This window comes from Aethina tumida, chromosome 7 (genome assembly GCF_024364675.1).
Source record: "Aethina tumida isolate Nest 87 chromosome 7, icAetTumi1.1, whole genome shotgun sequence".
NCBI lineage: Eukaryota > Metazoa > Arthropoda > Insecta > Coleoptera > Nitidulidae > Aethina > Aethina tumida.
Genome location: NC_065441.1, coordinates 6396663 through 6414657, shown reverse-complemented (window position 1 = coordinate 6414657; position 17995 = coordinate 6396663). Strand labels below are relative to the sequence as shown.

General features: G+C 33.9%; 5 protein-coding genes across 11 annotated transcripts; 4 read left to right on the top strand and 1 right to left on the bottom strand.

Moving 5' to 3' along the window:
- Positions 1-769: 769 nt before the first annotated feature.
- LOC109605113 (embryonic polarity protein dorsal) lies at positions 770-5145 on the bottom strand. 3 transcript variants are annotated; one of them, XM_049969918.1, is made up of 10 exons: positions 4988-5145; positions 3070-3231; positions 2781-2930; positions 2547-2725; positions 2405-2491; positions 2208-2350; positions 1921-2152; positions 1774-1842; positions 1601-1645; positions 770-1545 (listed from the first exon to the last, which is right to left on the bottom strand). In XM_049969918.1, the coding sequence occupies exons 2-10, from the start codon at positions 3177-3179 to the stop codon at positions 1079-1081; spliced, it is 1482 nt and encodes a 493-aa protein (XP_049825875.1). In that variant the 5' UTR covers positions 3180-3231; positions 4988-5145; the 3' UTR covers positions 770-1078. The 3 variants fall into 3 exon arrangements, with proteins under 3 accessions (XP_049825875.1, XP_049825876.1, XP_049825877.1); XM_049969919.1 differs by having other exon boundaries at positions 3070-3226; XM_049969920.1 differs by lacking the exon at positions 4988-5145 and adding an exon at positions 3578-3680.
- A 247-nt stretch (positions 5146-5392) lies between these two features.
- Positions 5393-10387, top strand: LOC109605117 (mitochondrial amidoxime-reducing component 1). 4 transcript variants are annotated; one of them, XM_049969682.1, is made up of 7 exons: positions 5393-5509; positions 6210-6464; positions 6527-6706; positions 6761-6950; positions 7161-7450; positions 7505-7559; positions 10198-10387. In XM_049969682.1, exons 2-7 carry the CDS (start codon positions 6214-6216, stop codon positions 10258-10260), a joined length of 1029 nt encoding a protein of 342 aa, XP_049825639.1. In that variant the 5' UTR covers positions 5393-5509; positions 6210-6213; the 3' UTR covers positions 10261-10387. The 4 variants fall into 4 exon arrangements, with proteins under 4 accessions (XP_049825639.1, XP_049825641.1, XP_049825640.1 ...); XM_049969684.1 differs by lacking the exons at positions 7161-7450; positions 7505-7559 and adding an exon at positions 9799-10088 and having other exon boundaries at positions 10143-10387; XM_049969683.1 differs by lacking the exon at positions 7505-7559 and having other exon boundaries at positions 10143-10387.
- On the top strand, positions 7971-9441 carry LOC109605118 (mitochondrial amidoxime reducing component 2). The gene is made up of 5 exons (XM_049969681.1): positions 7971-8321; positions 8398-8577; positions 8631-8817; positions 8868-9157; positions 9210-9441. The coding sequence occupies exons 1-5, from the start codon at positions 8059-8061 to the stop codon at positions 9319-9321; spliced, it is 1032 nt and encodes a 343-aa protein (XP_049825638.1). The 5' UTR covers positions 7971-8058; the 3' UTR covers positions 9322-9441.
- A 201-nt stretch (positions 10388-10588) lies between the features above and the next one.
- LOC109598413 (mitochondrial amidoxime reducing component 2) lies at positions 10589-12097 on the top strand. Its single transcript, XM_020014323.2, has 5 exons — positions 10589-10963; positions 11040-11219; positions 11273-11459; positions 11510-11799; positions 11852-12097. The coding sequence occupies exons 1-5, from the start codon at positions 10701-10703 to the stop codon at positions 11961-11963; spliced, it is 1032 nt and encodes a 343-aa protein (XP_019869882.2). The 5' UTR covers positions 10589-10700; the 3' UTR covers positions 11964-12097.
- A 673-nt stretch (positions 12098-12770) lies between these two features.
- On the top strand, positions 12771-16975 carry LOC109598410 (alpha-N-acetylglucosaminidase). 2 transcript variants are annotated; one of them, XM_020014318.2, is made up of 15 exons: positions 12771-12942; positions 13001-13158; positions 13214-13608; positions 13659-13820; positions 13871-14000; positions 14049-14194; positions 14454-14538; positions 14928-15077; positions 15129-15431; positions 15490-15680; positions 15735-15949; positions 16007-16177; positions 16228-16340; positions 16455-16484; positions 16756-16975. In XM_020014318.2, exons 1-15 carry the CDS (start codon positions 12888-12890, stop codon positions 16816-16818), a joined length of 2367 nt encoding a protein of 788 aa, XP_019869877.2. In that variant the 5' UTR covers positions 12771-12887; the 3' UTR covers positions 16819-16975. The 2 variants fall into 2 exon arrangements, with proteins under 2 accessions (XP_019869877.2, XP_019869878.2); XM_020014319.2 differs by lacking the exon at positions 14454-14538 and adding an exon at positions 14725-14809 and having other exon boundaries at positions 16756-16960.
- The last annotated feature ends 1020 nt before the right edge of the window (positions 16976-17995 follow it).

Genomic DNA, 17995 nt, shown 5'->3' with positions numbered 1-17995 from the left:
GAGAGGTCTATCTAGAAGAGGTTAAAGGAGGATAGTTCGATAAATTCTTTAAAATGTCGGTGGATTGTTATAAAAATGGTACGATACCTTTATTCTTTTTAAAATCTACATTGTTGGAAATTACATTACAGTACGTAACGAAATTATATAATCTATAAAAATTATTCTAGCTGAAAGAACAACTCTTTTGTGACACACTATGAAATTAGTCAGGCTATTAGAGGCTCTGATGATGATGATGGGCATATGATCAGAGAGAAACTGCGTGTCTGGTTTCTCATAGTAATCCTTGTTCTGGATGTTCAGATAAGTTGTAGTTTTCTTTTACAAATTGGATCAATGAATTCAAACCTGTTGCCTGCTTACAAAATTCTAAGTTTATACTCGTATTAACTTATTTGAATTTTTCTGTCTTATCCTATTAATTTTCAACGATGATCTTCTGGATGTATCGTATTTATTTATTGATGTGAGTTAGTTTGTATGGTTGGAACCGATTGAAAAACAAATTTAGCATAAAAATGTATTTGAACTTTAATTTATTTCCTAGACCTCAGTGCGAGTACAATTTTAAATTGAACTAAAGCTCCGAATTTGAAAAAGAGGATCTTGGAAGTCACAGAAGAATTTTCCTCATGTATCAAAAAGCTAGGAAAATGTAGATTCTTGAATCAATCTTGTTATATTTTATATCAAGTTTTATTGATTGTTTCAGTTAAATCACATTAAGATTATATTGACAGTAACGCGACAAAGGCATTAAAGTGTGTAAAATTTCCATTTTATCTTTATTATATATTAACAATAACTATTACTAACTACTATAGTAGTAGAAAATATTTCCATTTTACAAATATTCCACTTTTTGCAACTGCAATTAGTATTTATTCATCTCTTCTTTGCCAATTCCCGCCTGTTGGGCTCCTTTTCTGTGAGATTGGTACAATTTGAAGTTCATAGTCTGTTCTCTTCTGCGCCAGCATATTAATCAAATTAGATTGAATTGTGTTTAGATGTCACCGACTATTGAGATAGACGAATATTTTGGTCACTAGGTTTGTCAAAATCTCCAGATTTATTAATTATGCGGCCTAAAGAACAAATCTTCGGCACGACTGTTCACGAAGTTGGTCAGACTATCCGTGGTGATGTCCGGTACGATGTCGGAAAGAGATAGTGTGCTTAAATCCGGCATTTCCTCCGCGTTCTGGTTGTTCGCTGGAGGATTTTGGGGCTGCGTCGCACTCCATGGCCTCACCTGCCCACAGCCGGATGGCAACTCGTACTGCGCCTGCGCAGGTGGGACGTATTGGGCGGACGTTACCATGGGGTACGGAGGTGCCATTCCCATCTCTGGTCTCACTTGCATGAACATGTGGTTCGGCATTATGGGTGCGTGGCTCGAAGTCGGTGCCGACCTCCAGTTTAAGTCGTTGTTTAACTGGGGGTTCCTGTAGACGGTGCCGGGCAACGGGGTCGGGTTCGGGTGATGAACGATGTTGTATCCCTGTGGTGGCAGGTTTGGATACAAAGGCGATGTCGGATCTAAAATCATCTTGTTATTTACCACTGAATTTATTAAAATTATACTTTTACTCACCTGTAGGCTCCAACTTAATACTATTTTGTGGAATGTTTAGTATATCTAAAAAATGAAAGAAAATTAATAAAGCATGGTTAAATTATTTGATAAAAAGTTTAAACCATGAACCTCGTAAAATAAGGCTAAGAAACCAGAAAATATCAAGGGGAATAATAGAAAAAATAACTTACTAGGTTGACGAGCTTTCAAATTTGAAACATCCTTGGCCTCCATGGTTCTTTTTCGTTTTGGGTGATTACCTAGAAACAATGTCGAATTTAAAATTCATTCAAGGCCAAGTGTCTCTTAATTCTGTCCAGTTCAAAAAGTAGGTTTACCTGGACTTGAGGGCCAGAACTCGAATGGCCGTGACTCACTAACCGCACCGTCGGAGGGCCTCCTTAGCTGCATCTGGACGCGCACCGCTTCCTCAATGTCCATCCGTTTGTAAGCGGGTGTGTTAAACCAGATCCCAGTTTGTTTGTGGACTTGGGACGGTTGAATATCGATGGACGTTTCCCAACCGTCCGCGTCGTCATAGAAGCGCACCTGAATATCCTCTTTACTAACCTAAAACAGTCGTTACAAGTATTTCAAACGAAATACGTTGGGATGTTTTACATACTTTTTCACAGAAAAGTAGTATCTCTTTGCCACCATCACAAGGACTAACCGAATCCGACATCCTAACAATGTTAAGATCAATCATGGCTTTTTTGTCGCAAATTGGAGTACTGACCTTTGGGTCCAGTTGTATATTGTATTTGCCTACAAAATTCCAAACTTATTCTCCAAACAATTTACTTTTTTCCAACATCATACCTTTGTGATTTTCGTTTTCGATGAAAACCTGGAAACACAGCCTCACCGTATTCAAATCGATTGGTTGGCTCTTGTGACCGAAACCGGCTAAAAGAAAAACGAACTTCACATCAAAAATATACGAAAATTAAAAAAGACATACTTTTGAACGGATCAACCCTAATTTCTTCCCTGATCCTAAGCGACTCTTCAACGTCCTTCCTCTTAACGCACTGGATACCCAAATTGGGAAACGACACAGTCATAGTGTCCGGCGGGATTTTCACCGTGCATACACCTTTTTCGCAACCGTCTCGTCCAACCAACTTGTGGGGATGAGGCCTTTAAGTAGACAATAGAGTAAAATAATATAATCGAATAAAATAAATGTTTTTACCTATGTGGCTGATCTTTTGTGACGCAAGAGACCACGACAACCGCCTTCCTAGGCGGACCTCCCACCAACTTGATGGTGGGATAAGTTTTCTTTTTTGGTGTTGAAGACGCACCCGGTATCGAACCGGCTGATCTACCCTCACACTCGTACCTAAAACACCACCCTTAAATCACACTGTTTTCACATTTTATCGAATTAAACTAGCTTTGTTTCGAAATTGATTGAAAATTAAAATTCATAGTTTGATTTTGAGAAAAAGTTACAAAATCTGTTGTATCAAACATTATACCGAAATCGTAGGGCTTTCGTGGCAGGCTGTTCAACTATTTCGATCCGATAGTCGGATACTGAAGAAGAAATTTGACGCTGGTAGTTGATCTCGCGTCCTCCGTTGTACATCGTGGCGTTGTTGATGGTGATGTCTTCACTAAATTGGTCTCAATAAACTCAACTATAAGTAGAAAAAAGAATATTATATATATTATGATCGAAGTTACCAAAGAAATACGTCTTTTAAACAATAATTATAATGAAAATTTAATTAGAAAAAATTTTCTTAAGAATGCTTAATGTTGAAGCTATACTTTACGAATTATATATTATTATTTTTATCTTGATTATATTTCTAATTAAATTTCTTTTAAAGCATTTACAGCAAAAATATTGCAAGAAAGAGATTGAACATCATTTTTTCTCTTTGCAGTTATTTCAGTAGGATGGAATTACATTTAAATTTATCAAACTTTTTAAAAACTAAATAAGGAATAGTTACTACTGCTTAAAGTACTTTAACAAACCTAAACAGTACAGAGCATCAACTAGATATTCCGACAATGATTTCCACCAAACACTTAACATTAAACAAGTGCACAAATCAGCTTACATGGAAAGTTATACTCGATTACTAATTTGTAGGTAAAATCAGATCTAGATTAAATTTATTATTTATTATATGACCATAAGTCTTAGGTATTAAGCAAATTGTGGAAAATTTTGAAACTTTTTAATTTTATGGAATGGTAAAATCCATTGCACAATTTTAAAAATTGTGCAATAAAATTATCTGAAAGTTCAAGCTTTCTTAGAATATAAAGTGAATGAAATAATTTATTGTTAAATATTGAAGCTATGTTTATGATCTTAATTAAATTTTATTTAATTTTACGTAATTTCATTGATTTTATCAGAGCTAAAATTAAAAGATCAATTAAAAATTATCAGGAATAAAATTTAAATAATAATTCAATTGTTAGAAAAATATAATTTCCTATGAAAGAGAGTTTTTATAAAATTCACAACAATAATTTTATGAAAGTAATTAATTGCTATTCGATTCAGTACATGTAGACTTGTTCTTTTACGTTTTCAAAATAGATTAAGGTACCAAAATGTCTGTAACTGTAAAGATTATTTTTTGCATAATCGATGTTACAACTAAAGAATAACTTATTTAAGCATAAGTATAGGAAAACATTCAGAAAATTTAATAATAATATATTTTTCTTCTGTACTATACAACATACAACCATTATTTTTGTATACTTTACTCCTGAACTACACACTGAATCTTTACATCTATTGTTGATGTCTGAAAGATTTTAGAATTTACGCAATTACTTCACTGTTGTTAATAAATTTTGTAATCCACCAAACAATGGAACAACAAATATACATTATTATTGTATATAATCAACACAATAAACAACTTTAAATAAATTTTTGAATATATACAAATTGAGTGAAATAATTAATGATACATAATATTGAATGTTGAAGCATATATCTTGTTTATGATTTTAATTAAATTTTATACAATTTTATTTAATTACATTAGAACTAAAATTAAATGATCAATTAAAAACTAACAGGAATAAAATTTAATTACTAATTAAATTTATAGCAAAAAATAACCTCTTATTGAAAAGAGTTTTTAAAAAAATCATAATAATAATTTTGTAAAAATAATTGCTATTGGATTCAGTACATTTAGCCTTACATTTACATCCTTTCACAATAGATTCTGATGCAAAATTATCTGTAATTAGAATTAAAGGATGCAGTTTATTTTTAGTATAATCGATGTTACAAGTGAGGAAATTCCTTATTTAAGTATAGAATTAAGAAAAATTGATAATAATACATATTTTTTTCAGAATGCTGAAGGAATACTATACAACATGCAAACATTATTTTTGTATACTAGATACCTGAACTACAAACTGATTCTTTACGTCTATTACCGATATTTGGGAGGAACACAAATTTATGCATTTACTGATAATTGTACTACACAACGCTTCCCTGTGGTTTCCAGCTTTTGTACCCCATCAAACAGTTCAACAATAAATATAACACAATAAACCAGTTTGATAATTTGGGTATTACTATATCATACAAAGTGGAAGAAATAATTAAGGATACTAATAAATATTTAGAAAAAAATATTGTGGGGAATTTAAATAATTTAATAACTACATAAAATATTTTTAAAAATTGTCTACGACTTATAAGTATAGTAATCAAACATCTAATAAAGGTATATAAAATTATATGGTTCCAAGGAGGATGCGTGTTCCAGATAAAACACGCCATATTGGTTGCATATTCATAAAGTTTAATTAAAACAAACACAAGCCTTGAATTATTTGTTTAAAAAAATGATACACATCATGTGGTGCTGAGAGTTCGTTAAGATCGCTTTTAGTCTCCTCCTCGTTCAAATTCAAAATGTAAGTGCACTTTTATACGAATTGCTAAGAGAATTAATATTTGTTAGAACATTGGTGCGCATTTAATTTTTTAGTTATCTACATAAAATTGTTTGAATAATTGTGATATCGTGGAAATCTACTCAATAGCCGCATTGAAAGCGATTTCACAACTGGGTTTTTGTATTTAATCCTTATTTAATTTGAATTTGGTACGGTCTGTCCCACTTTTTGAGCATGTGACCAATGTTTCAAACAATTAGGCGGATATTGCTAAAATTAAAGCAATGTGCACGCACATTTTAAAATAAACGTCGGTCTAATTGTGACGGTAAATGACCAATGAGTGTAAATCAAACATCATAATTCCAACTTTTGTTGGCTTTTTATAATAAAATTTGTAAATATATTTTGTGACTCATTTAAGCTACGCTATAAATAAATTTAATTTGATTACCACTAATTAACATAAACCCAAGCAAATACGTAGTTTATTGATAATACAATGTAACTTAAAAACTAACTTGTACTAGTAATGATGAATAAAACATTTATTCAATTTAATAATAACACGTTACAAATCAATAAATAAATCATCAAAGTAATTAAAAAGGCCGAAGGCAAACAGCAATTCCAATAACTAAATAAATAACGGCACAATTAACCACTGACCCGTTTAGTTCAGATAAATGTAAAACTCTTGCATTAAAAATAATTCCAGCATCATGGGCGTAATCATAAACACCACTCTGGCCATATCCATAGCCACGATATCGGCGGGATTCGCCTATTACTTTTATCAGCTGAAAAAGAAGGTGAAAGTTCCGGGCAAATGGACCGAAATCGGCATAGTCAAGAAACTATGCATCTATCCGTTGAAGAGCGGCAATCGCATCGAAGTTTCAAAGGCCGAATGCACCGAAGTCGGTTTGAGACAATGCAAAGACGACGATCCGACGTATCAGTTACGAGACAGGTATTTTATGATTTCAAAAATTGTGGGAATTAGGTCAAAACTACCGGCGTTTAATTTTGCAGAGGTTTGATTGTTTACGGTGACAAGGACCATGAATTTAGAACGGCCAGGACTTATCCCAAAATGGTGTTGATCGATGTTGGAGTACATGATGAGGATCATCTGTCTATCGATGCACCCACCATGAGAACTTTGTATGTGAAAATTCCCAAGAAGACCGACGACAACACCTTGAAAATCAAGTTAGAGGTTCGTTTCTGATTATCTAGGCCAAGCATTAAAGTTGTTGTCTTTAGATGTCATAAAGGAGAGGAGATCATAGGAATTGATTGTGGGGAGGAAGCTGCATCTTGGTTTTCTAGATACATCCTAGGAAAATCCACAGGTTTAGCTTTGGCATATCACGATGCAAGTTCTAGAAGGGATATAACGAGAACTCACAAACAACTACTGGATTACTATCTCAATCTCACCAATGATTCGACGGTAAAACATTTTTTTCAAACATGATAATGAAGCTGTAATAAATTTTATTCATGGTCGTCGGTAATCACAAATAGTCGTAAATCGTTATTAAATATTCAACAATGTTTTAATAACCTTGAGTTTCGGTGGCTCGTTTTCATTTAAATTTAACCAGCCCTGTTTACTCGCCATACCAGTATGGAATGCATATGCTCATTTATATGATTTTAGGGTCTTTATTCAGACTTGTCAAGTGTGCTGATAGTCAATCAACAATCCGTCAATGACTTGAACAAGAAAATCGGATCTGGAACTCATGTTTCTGTCAACAATTTCAGACCCAATTTAGTAGTAGATGGTACCCAAATCCAACCTTACGCCGAAGACGAATGGGACTGGGTGAAAGTCGGAGACGTTCTCTTTAGAAAAGTTAAAGAATGCACCAGATGTATTTTAACAACTGTTGATCCGGAAACCGCCACGAGAAGCACTGACAGAGAACCACTTAAAACCTTAGAAACGTAAGTAATTTTTAATTGTAATTAGTATCAATATTAATAATTGTTTTTCGTTAGTTACAGAATGAGTGATGGTCCTGCCAAATTACCGGTAATGGGCATCAACACTGAGGTCAAGAGAAACGGTGTGATCCATGTTGGAGACACTGTTTACTTTGCAAAGGACGCAGAATAAATTGTGAAGATTTAATTAAAATAGTTTTAATCCATGTTTTAAATCAGTATCGATTGTAAATATCGCTGTAAATATACATGTATGTACTTTTAGATTTAGAAATAAATTATTTGAGCACTGCCATTATGATGTTTCAATTTTTGTATATCACAATTTGATATGACCCTTTACATTGAGAATTTATAGTCCCTCATCAACAATTCCATACAATGGAAACAACAGATCCTCAATTCAAGTCTTCTATCATATCTCGAACAAGTTAAATGAGTTGCATACTGACAAATACGAAAGTCTTCCGTTGTACTTTAACCTACGAATAACCTATTGATCTGCGTCGATTTGAAGATGATTACATGAGAAAATTACTTGACAAAAATATAAACTTTGCGACGTCTGACATAACACAATACATTCGTTCGATTTCTAAACACAAAAGATGTCGACGAACTTCATGAAACTCCAAACGACCTACATATCAAGTGCAGTGATTGCGACGGTCATTGTGGTTGCTGCTTATCTGATGTCCAGAAAGAAAAAGGACAAAGTACCGGAGAACTGGCAGGAAGTCGGAATATTGGAAAACATTCACTTGTATCCGTTAAAGAGTGGCAGACGCATCGAATTGGAAGCGGCCGATTGCACGATAGTGGGCATCAGGGAGACGGAGAAGTTCAATAAATCCTTCAGATTGCGGGACAGGTAATATGTATGGTGGTTTGACATTGACCTTATTATATCAATAGGACGTTGGATTATTATTTATTGAAAATTTCAGATCGCTAGTGGTCTATTCACCGAAAGACAATGAATTTAAAACAGCCAGGACGTACCCGAAGCTGCTCTTTATCGAGGTGGACTCTACAGACATGGAATACATCACCATCAACGCACCCGACATGAGAACCCTCTTCGTTAAGATTCCAAAGAGAGGTGAAGCTGAAGAAAGAGATATCGTGTACAATTTGCGGTTTTTTTATTAAGTCAACAAAACTAAAATGCGTGTTTTAGTCAATTTAATCACGAAAAAGTCAATACCTTGGATTGTGGAGACGAAGCTGGTCAATGGATTTCCCAATACATTTTAGGCAAAGATGAAGGTATGAGAATCGGTTATAACGACGCGAAAAAACCAAGGAACATAGAAATGCACAAGGAAGAAGTCAAATATTACAAAAATTTCGCAAACGACGCTGCCGTACGTATGACCTAAAATCGGTTCGCACCAATTAGTAAGTTAAATTTTAGGGGTTACATTCAGATATGGCGGCAATTCATTTAATCAATCAAGCCTCAATTGACGATTTGAACCAAAGACTTTCAAACGAAGACAAGATTACGGCCTTGAACTTCAGGCCGAATTTTATAATTAAGGGTGAAAATTTGAAACCTTACGAAGAAGATAAATGGGACTGGATTAAAATTGGTGATGTTATCCTCAGGAACGCTATGGAGTGCGGCAGATGCGTAATGACTACTATTAATCAGGATAAAGCTGAAAGAAATAGGTCCATGGAGCCTTTAAAAACATTAAAGCTGTAAGTTTATGTGATATAACAGACGTATCAATTCGTAAAGTGCTGATTTTAGGTATAGAATTGGAGAAGGGCCGGGTAAAAGTCCAGTGATGGGTGCTTATTTGAAGTTTATTACTCTCGGTCAAGTCAAAGTTGGAGATAAGGTTTATTTAGGCGCACAATAAATCAATATTTGTGCCACTGTCGTTTATCATAGCATTTATATTTGTACATTAAAAGAAAATATTAACTATAAACTAACACCTAACAAAACCTAATTCTTATTATAATTTGTTGCAATAATAAATATTTTAACAAAAATATAAATGTGTTTTATTGATCTATTGCTTATTATTGATTATTTCTGATTCTATAAATAGTAAATTTTAAATGTTCTCAATTTTGCTCATGAAATGAACAACTACTGGATTACTATCTCAATCTCACCAATGATTTGACGGTAAAATATTTTTTTCAAATATGATAATGAAGCTGTAATAATTTTATTCATGGTCGTCGGTAATCACAAATAGTCCTAAATCGTTATTATATTCAACAATGTTTTAATAACCTTGAGTTTCGGTGGCTCGTTTTCATTTAAATTTAACCAGCTCTGCTTACTCTCCATACCAGTATGGATGCATACATTTATATGATTTTAGGGTCTTTATTCAGACTTGTCAAGGGTGCTGATAGTCAATCAACAATCCGTCAATGACTTGAACAAGAAAATCGGATCTGGAACTCATGTTTCTGTCAACAATTTCAGACCCAATTTAGTAGTAGATGGTACCCAAATCCAACCTTACACCGAAGACGAATGGGACTGGGTGAAAGTCGGAGACGTTCTCTTTAGAAAAGTTAAAGAATGCACCAGATGTATTTTAACAACTGTTGATCCGGAAACCGTCACGAGAAGCACTGACAGAGAACCACTTAAAACCTTAGAAACGTAAGTAATTTTTAATTGTAATTAGTATCAATATTAATAATTGTTTTTCGTTAGTTACAGAATGAGTGATGGTCCTGCCAAATTACCGGTAATGTGCATCAACACTGAGGTCAAGAGAAACGGTGTGATCCATGTTGGAGACACTGTTTACTTTGCAAAGGACGCAGAATAGATTGTGAAGATTTAATTAAAATAGTTTTAATCCATGTTTCAAATCAGTATGGATTGTAAATATCGCTGTAAATATAACTACATGTACGTACTTTTAGATTTAGAAATAAATTATTTGAGCACTGCCATTATGATGTTTCAATCTTTGTATATCACGATTTGATATGACCCTTTACACTGAGAATTAATAGTCCCTCATCAACAATTCCATAAAATGGAAACAACAGATCCTCAATTCAAGTCTTCTATCATATCTCGAACAAGTTAAATGAGTTGCATACTGACAAATGCGAAAGTCTTCCGTTGTACTTTAACCTACGAATGACCTATTGATCTGCGTCGATTTGAAGATGATTACATGAGAAAATTACTTCACAAAAATATAAACTTTACGACGTCTGACATAACACAATACATTCGTTCGATTTCTAAACAAAAAAGATGTCGACGAACTTCATGAAACTCCAAACGACCTACATAGCAAGTGCAGTGACTGCGACGGTCATTGTGGTTGCTGCTTATCTTATGTCCAGAAAGAAAAAGGATAAAGTACCGGAGAACTGGCAGGAAGTCGGAATACTGGAAAAGATCTACTTGTATCCGTTAAAGAGCGGCAGACGTATCGAATTGGAAGCGGCCGATTGCACGAAAGTGGGCATCAGAGAGACGGAGAAGTTCGATAAATCCTTCAGATTGAGGGACAGGTAATGTGTATGGCGGTTTGACATTGACCTTATTATATCAATAGGTCGTTGGGTTATTATTTATTGAAAATTTCAGATCGCTAGTGGTCTATTCACCGATAGACAATGAATATAAAATAGGCAAGATGTACCCGAAGCTACTCTTCATTGAGGTGGACTCTACAGACATGGAATACATCACCATCAACGCACCCGACATGAGAACCCTCTTCGTTAAGATTCCAATGAGAGGTGAAACTGAAGAAAGAGATATCGTGTACAATTTGCGGTTTTTTTAGTAAGTCAACAAAACTAAAATGCGTGTTTTAGTCAATTTAATCACGAAAAAGTCAATACCTTGGATTGTGGAGACGAAGCTGGTCAATGGATTTCCCAATACATTTTAGGCAAAGATGAAGGCTTGAGAATCGGTTATAACGACGGGAAAAAACCAAGGAACATAGAAATGCACAAGGAAAAAGCCAAATATTACAAAAACTTCGCAAACGACGCTGCTGTACGTATGACCTAAAATCGCTTCGCACCAATCACCAAGTTAAATTTTAGGGTTTACATTCAGATATGGCGGCAATTCATTTAATCAATCAAGCCTCAATTGACGATTTGAACCAAAGACTTTCAAACGAAGACAAGATTACGGCCTTGAACTTCAGGCCGAATTTTACAATTAAGGGTGAAAATTTGAAACCTTACGAAGAAGATAAATGGGACTGGATTAAAATTGGTGATGTTATTCTCAGGAACGCTATGGAGTGCGGTAGATGCGTACTGACTACTATTAATCAGGATACAGCTGAAAGAAATAGGTCCATGGAACCTTTAAAAACATTAAAACTGTAAGTTTATGTGATATAACACACGTATCAATTCGTTAAGTGCTGATTTTAGGTATAGAATTGGAGATGGACCGGATAAATATCCAGTGATGGGTGCTTATTTGAAGTTTATTACTCTCGGTCAAGTCAAAGTTGGAGATAAGGTTTATATAGGCTCACAATAAATCAATATTTGTGCCACTGTTGTTTATCATAGCATTTATATTTGTACATTAAAAAAATATAAACTATAAATTAACAACTAACAAAACCTAATTCTGATTATAATTTGTTAAAATAATAAATATTTTAACAAGAATTTGAATGTGTTTTATTGATCTATTGCTTATTATTGATTATTTCTGATTCTATAAATAGTAAATTTTTAATGTTCACAATTTTCCTCATGAAGAAGACAAATATAATTGGATAAATATGGAAATGAAGACTTAATCTAAGTTTAAAGAAGAAAATAAGCATTTCCTTCAAATAAATCCAATTTATTTGAAGGAAATGATATCACCCAACCTAGTCATAAAATTTAATTTATATTCAAATATTATTATTATGAAACTATTACCAAAAACTTATTGAGGTTTTATTTTTGGCGAATATTTATTTAAATCCAGCGTGCATTGAAAGTGATTCATTGTTAAGAATGTCAATAGTTTTGTCATGTTTTAAATAGATAATTTAGTTACCGATAAATATAAGAAAGACAGAAGATATACATGAGAATGAAAATAGTTGTTGATAAGTTAAATGTGTATTTTGCATACGTTTTTGTGTTGATTTCTTAATAATAATTTCTAAAAGTGTTACAAACTTGTTCTATAAATAGAACTGAAAGGAGAAATAATAATATGAGCATATCATTCATTCCTTTATAGTATACAGTAATAATCCTATTATCATATTAACGATAGCATTATGTTTTGACCTGTTGAGTGGTAGAGTTCTGATTGTAAACATTTAAGTGATGAGTGGAAAAATTGTAAAAATTAATTTATCCAATATTTAATCACAAATCATCTTATCACAAGTGCACACAAATTATACTTGACCGTTGTCATAAACGGATTCATTACTCTAAGTGTGTTTTTGGCAACATGAAGTACTCTCTGCTGGTGTTTTTGTCTTTGCTCGTTCTTGTGAAATGCCACAGTAAGTATATAGTACTATAGCGCTTGTAATTTTTATAGAAATGTTTAAACGTTTTAAGAATTCACATCAACTTTGGGTCACATCAAACCACAGGCCACAGAAAATGACCAGACCGCTGCCGCTCTTGATTTAATAAAACGAATTCTACCACAAAGATATGGAGACTTCGAAGTCAAAATAGACGAGGATTTAGGAGAAGGAAAAGACACATTTAGGGTAAGTCCCACTTATACTCAAAAACGATGAATGTAATTATTATAAAATTCCCCAGCTGGAAAATATCGACGGCAAAATAAGAATAACAGCAACAACTGGAGTGGTGGCAGCTGCAGGCTTCAACTATTACCTGAAGTATTACTGCAACAGTCACATTGCTTGGGAGTTGAGCCTTGTAAACGTACCAGAAGTACTTCCCAATGTCAACAAAACCATTACATTAAACGACAAATTTCGGTACTATCAAAACGTCTGCACCACCGGCTACAGCTTCACCTGGTGGAGTTGGGCGCAATGGGAAAAGCACATAGATTGGATGGCACTCAATGGCTTCAACTTAGTTCTGGCATTCAATGGTCAAGAGGCGATCTGGGATAGAGTTTACCAGAAGCTGAACCTTACCAAAGAGGATATCGATGAACAGTTTAGTGGACCAGCCTTCCTACCATGGTAAAACAATTAAGGGATTGCAAACGGTATTGTTAATAAGTGGTTTTTAGGTTGCGAATGGGAAATTTAAGAGGATGGGGCGGCCCCCTATCGAGTGCCTGGCATGAACGTTCTTTGCAGCTGCAAAAACTCATCGTTTCCAGAATGAGAAGCCTTGGGATTATTACTGTTTTGCCCGCATTTGCTGGCCATCTTCCTAGGGCATTTAAAAGGTATTTTACTACCAAATATGTATCAAAAATAGTTAACGTTTATCTTCAAGGTTGTATCCTAATGTAAATATGATAAAAATGAATGTGTGGAACAACTTTAATGACACATATTGTTGCCCGTACTTTTTGGAGCCTACTGAGGAACTGTTTAATACAATTGGAACATTATTTTTGCAAGAGGTATTTTATAAGTTAGTAACTTCTAAAATTTAATAAGTTTGTTTTTAGCAAATTTCTGAATTTGGAACGGACCACGTTTACAATTGTGACAGTTTTAATGAAGTCGATCCTTCCACAACAGATCTGACGTACCTTTCAAATGTTGGGAAGAGTATTTTTAAAGCCATGACGGATGTGGATAAGGATGCAATTTGGTAAGATGTTCGTTCCACTTTGGACTCCTTAAAAATATATTTATCAAAGATTTTGCATACAGATAAAGTTTATTATACTTTTAATAACAAGCACTTCAAACATTTCCAAAACAAGTTGCCCAATCCAATCCTAACCACACATATAAAGTGTGTTGTACTTTTAATAACAAGCACTTCAAAAACCACAACAAGTTGCCCAATTCAATCCAATCCAATCTAGGTTATTAAAAATGGGGTTTTGTATCTGATTTTTGTCCAGGTTGATGCAGGGTTGGCTTTTTGTGCACAGCTTTTTTTATTGGACTCATGCAAGAGCCAAAGCTCTTTTAACTTCTGTACCGAAAGTAAGTAATTCCTTTTTGGTCCACGAATCATTTTGGGCATGTCGCGAATTGCATGTATTGCTTTTGTTTCGTCTTCGCCACTAATCCTGGTCAAAGTAAAGCATCTTAAAAGGGTACATCTATCAAAATTGTTTAATTGATAGTTTAAGCTTGTGGCTTCACAGACTCATGTGTACTTTTATTTAGGTTGATGCAGGGTTGGCTCTTTTACAACAGTATTAATTATTGGACTAACGACAGGGCCCAAGCTCTTTTAACTTCTGTGCCTATTGTAAGTAACATTAATTAATAAAAGCTTTTAACTACTAACAAATTCATTTCATAACTAATTCCATGCATGCCATCAGTTAATGATTAATTCAGATTAACTATACTGATCTATTTTTTAGGGCAAAATGATAGTTTTGGATCTGCAATCAGAGGAGTTTCCGCAGTATGAAAGACTTGATCAGTATTTTGGCCAGCCTTATATTTGGTGCATGTTGCACAATTTTGGAGGCACCCTTGGAATGTTCGGATCAGTCGATATCCTGAACCAGGTAATTTATTATGTCGATAATTCGATTCAGCTATTAAAAATGATATTTTAGAGACCAATAGATGCACGAAATAGTGAAAATAGCACCATGATAGGTACGGGCATTACAATGGAAGGCATCAACCAAAACTATGTGATTTACGAATTCATGATTGAAAATATGTGGAGGCAGGAACCTGTTAACAAATCTCAGTGGTTCAATGATTATGCCAGGAGAAGATACGGAAAAGACAATGCTATTGCTTCTAAAGCATGGTCGATCCTTATGGACTCGGTTTATAATTTTAAAGGACTAGAGAGAATAAGAGGTCATTACGCAATTACGAGGTCGCCAAGAAACAACATTGAAACTTGGGTATAAACAGTAGCACCCAAAAGTCAATTTTGAATTACTTTTATTTTTTGTGTTGTAGTCTTGGTACAAGTCTACATATTTGTATTTAGCTTGGGATTACATGGTTGCAGCTGCAGATGACTTAAAAGAGAGTCCAGGTTTTCTACACGACTTAGTTGATATCACCAGAGAAGTACTTCAATCAAACGGTGATCATTACTATAATCAAATGAAGCAAAACCTTGAAAATAGAGATTTGGAGTCTTTCAAGTAAGGTTTTAATTACTCTTAACATTGTTTCCATAACCCTGGAATATATTTCAGTTTAACAGCCTCAATATTCATGAGAATTTTTGATGATATGCAAGATATCTTGGGAAGCAGTCCTGATTTTCTATTAGGGAAGTGGATTGAAGATGCTAAGGCCTGTGCCAACGACTCTGAAGAGGAGAAACAGTTTGAATACAACGCCAGGAATCAGATAACTCTCTGGGGACCTGATGGAGAGATTCTTGACTATGCCAACAAACAATGGGCAGGTACAGTGTCGGTTTTCTGGAGGAGAAAACTGTGGTAGTAACATTGGTTGGATTTAGGTGTCATGTCTGATTATTTTGGGCCAAGGTGGCAACTTTTCGTTGATTATGCCGTGGAGGTGTTGAGCACAAATTCAACGTTCAGCAACAGATATATTCAAAATAAAGTTTTCGTTGAGGTTGAGGAACCATTTACTTTTGACACTAAGGAAGTACCTTCAGAACCTCAAGGTACGTACGTAATAAACTCTGTTGGCAAGCATTACGTGTTATTTTTAAAGGTGACACCGTGGAGATTGCCAAAAGGATACACAACAGATGGTGGAGGTTATTGAAAGACGTAGAGATTTATGGAAGTGAGTCGCCGAATAGAAGAATTGGAGAAGTTAAAAAAGTAAATGATTATTATTTTGATGGACCAAGTGTTATTTTGATAGAGTGATGCATTATTAAATAGATTTTGATTTATCCTCGTCTTATTTTGTGTGTTGCTTGTGGTGTTTTTTAGGGCAACAGATCCAGATTAAGGCAGCAAAAGGTAATGAGACGCAACAGGAACAGAAACGGGAGAATCAAAAAGAAAAAAACATAAAAATGCAATTGTCAGCACCAGTATTCAATAAAAATTAAGCTTTTTAGATTAATTGGCGTTAAAATCATACCCACAACAATATCCAAAACATGTTCAAAGTATCATTATAGTTTTACGAACATTATTAAACAGATTTAAGTAAGATGTTTAGATGAAAGAACATTTCCTTTCATTATTGAAACTTTGGCTTGATAATATTCTTAAATCTCATCGTTAGTGTTCCGATGCATCCCACATAACGGTGCAGAGCTCGAGTGTCCCCCGATCGACCGTCGGATAAAACGAATGCAGTCGCAACAATATCGACACAAAGCCACAGCCAGGTACTTTCTTTCACCTGGACCATCAGCATCCCAGCCGGTTTTTACTTTCTTCGCGAACGATCGACTTCGTCATAGTCTAAAAACGTGTATTACAAGCCTGAGTCAGTGTTTTTCTTGTCTCGTGAATTTACTGAGAATTACTTGCTTCGTAATAAGTATTGGTTCGTGTAAACGAAATTCAACTTTAATAAGCTGATAGCTCGTAAATTTTTAGGTACAGCCCGTGCTTTATTGTTGTCAAATTTGGAGTGGCGAAATCCCCTAAGTAAAAAAGGCGGTAATTAGGTCAGCGAATTAATGCGGGCAATCATCTGCCCAACCTTTAATGGTTTCACTAGGCGTGTCCCGAATAAATTATAAGCGTTATATTTTGTTAATCAATTTTTTTTCTGGACCGGTATGACTTTTTGAGTTTTATTAAATTATCTGAGATCAATTTTTTTTCGGGACCGGTATGACTCTTTGAGCTTTATTAAATTATCTGCGATAAATTAATTATATAATACAAATTTAATCAAAATATATAAAATGTACTCAAATAATTTTAAATAAAAGATATTACTAATTGGACATTTAGAGAAATTAAATGATTTAACCATGTATAATTACTAAAACATGAAATAATTTTTAAAGGTAAATTATAATGCTTTGAAAATTAATAATAAGTTAACATAAAAATATGTTATATAATATTTGTAATTAGCAATTCTAATTACTATAAAATACTTGTTTGTTTATTCACTGTTTTATTTCCATTTCAAATTGTAAGTATTTGTGGTGAACACTAACTGGGGGAATTGTGTCAGGCAATGTAATATTAAAATTAAATATTACCATTGCTGGTTGATTTGTTTTTAATTACGTTGTTTTTGTTCCAATTAAATTACTATGTTTTATATCTAATGTATAATATCTAATGTACAATCAATGTTACGTGCTTACAAACCATTCTCATATAATTTTATGAGTAAACTGTCTTTAAATTAAAAAAGAACAAAAGACAAGAATTTTTAGCTACTGCTATAATATGCCACACTAAAATTAAGTTTGCATGTTTCATAGCAATTTGTAACAAATAATATACGACTTTATAATATAATAATGTAATTTAAATAAAATACAATTTTTCGAGAA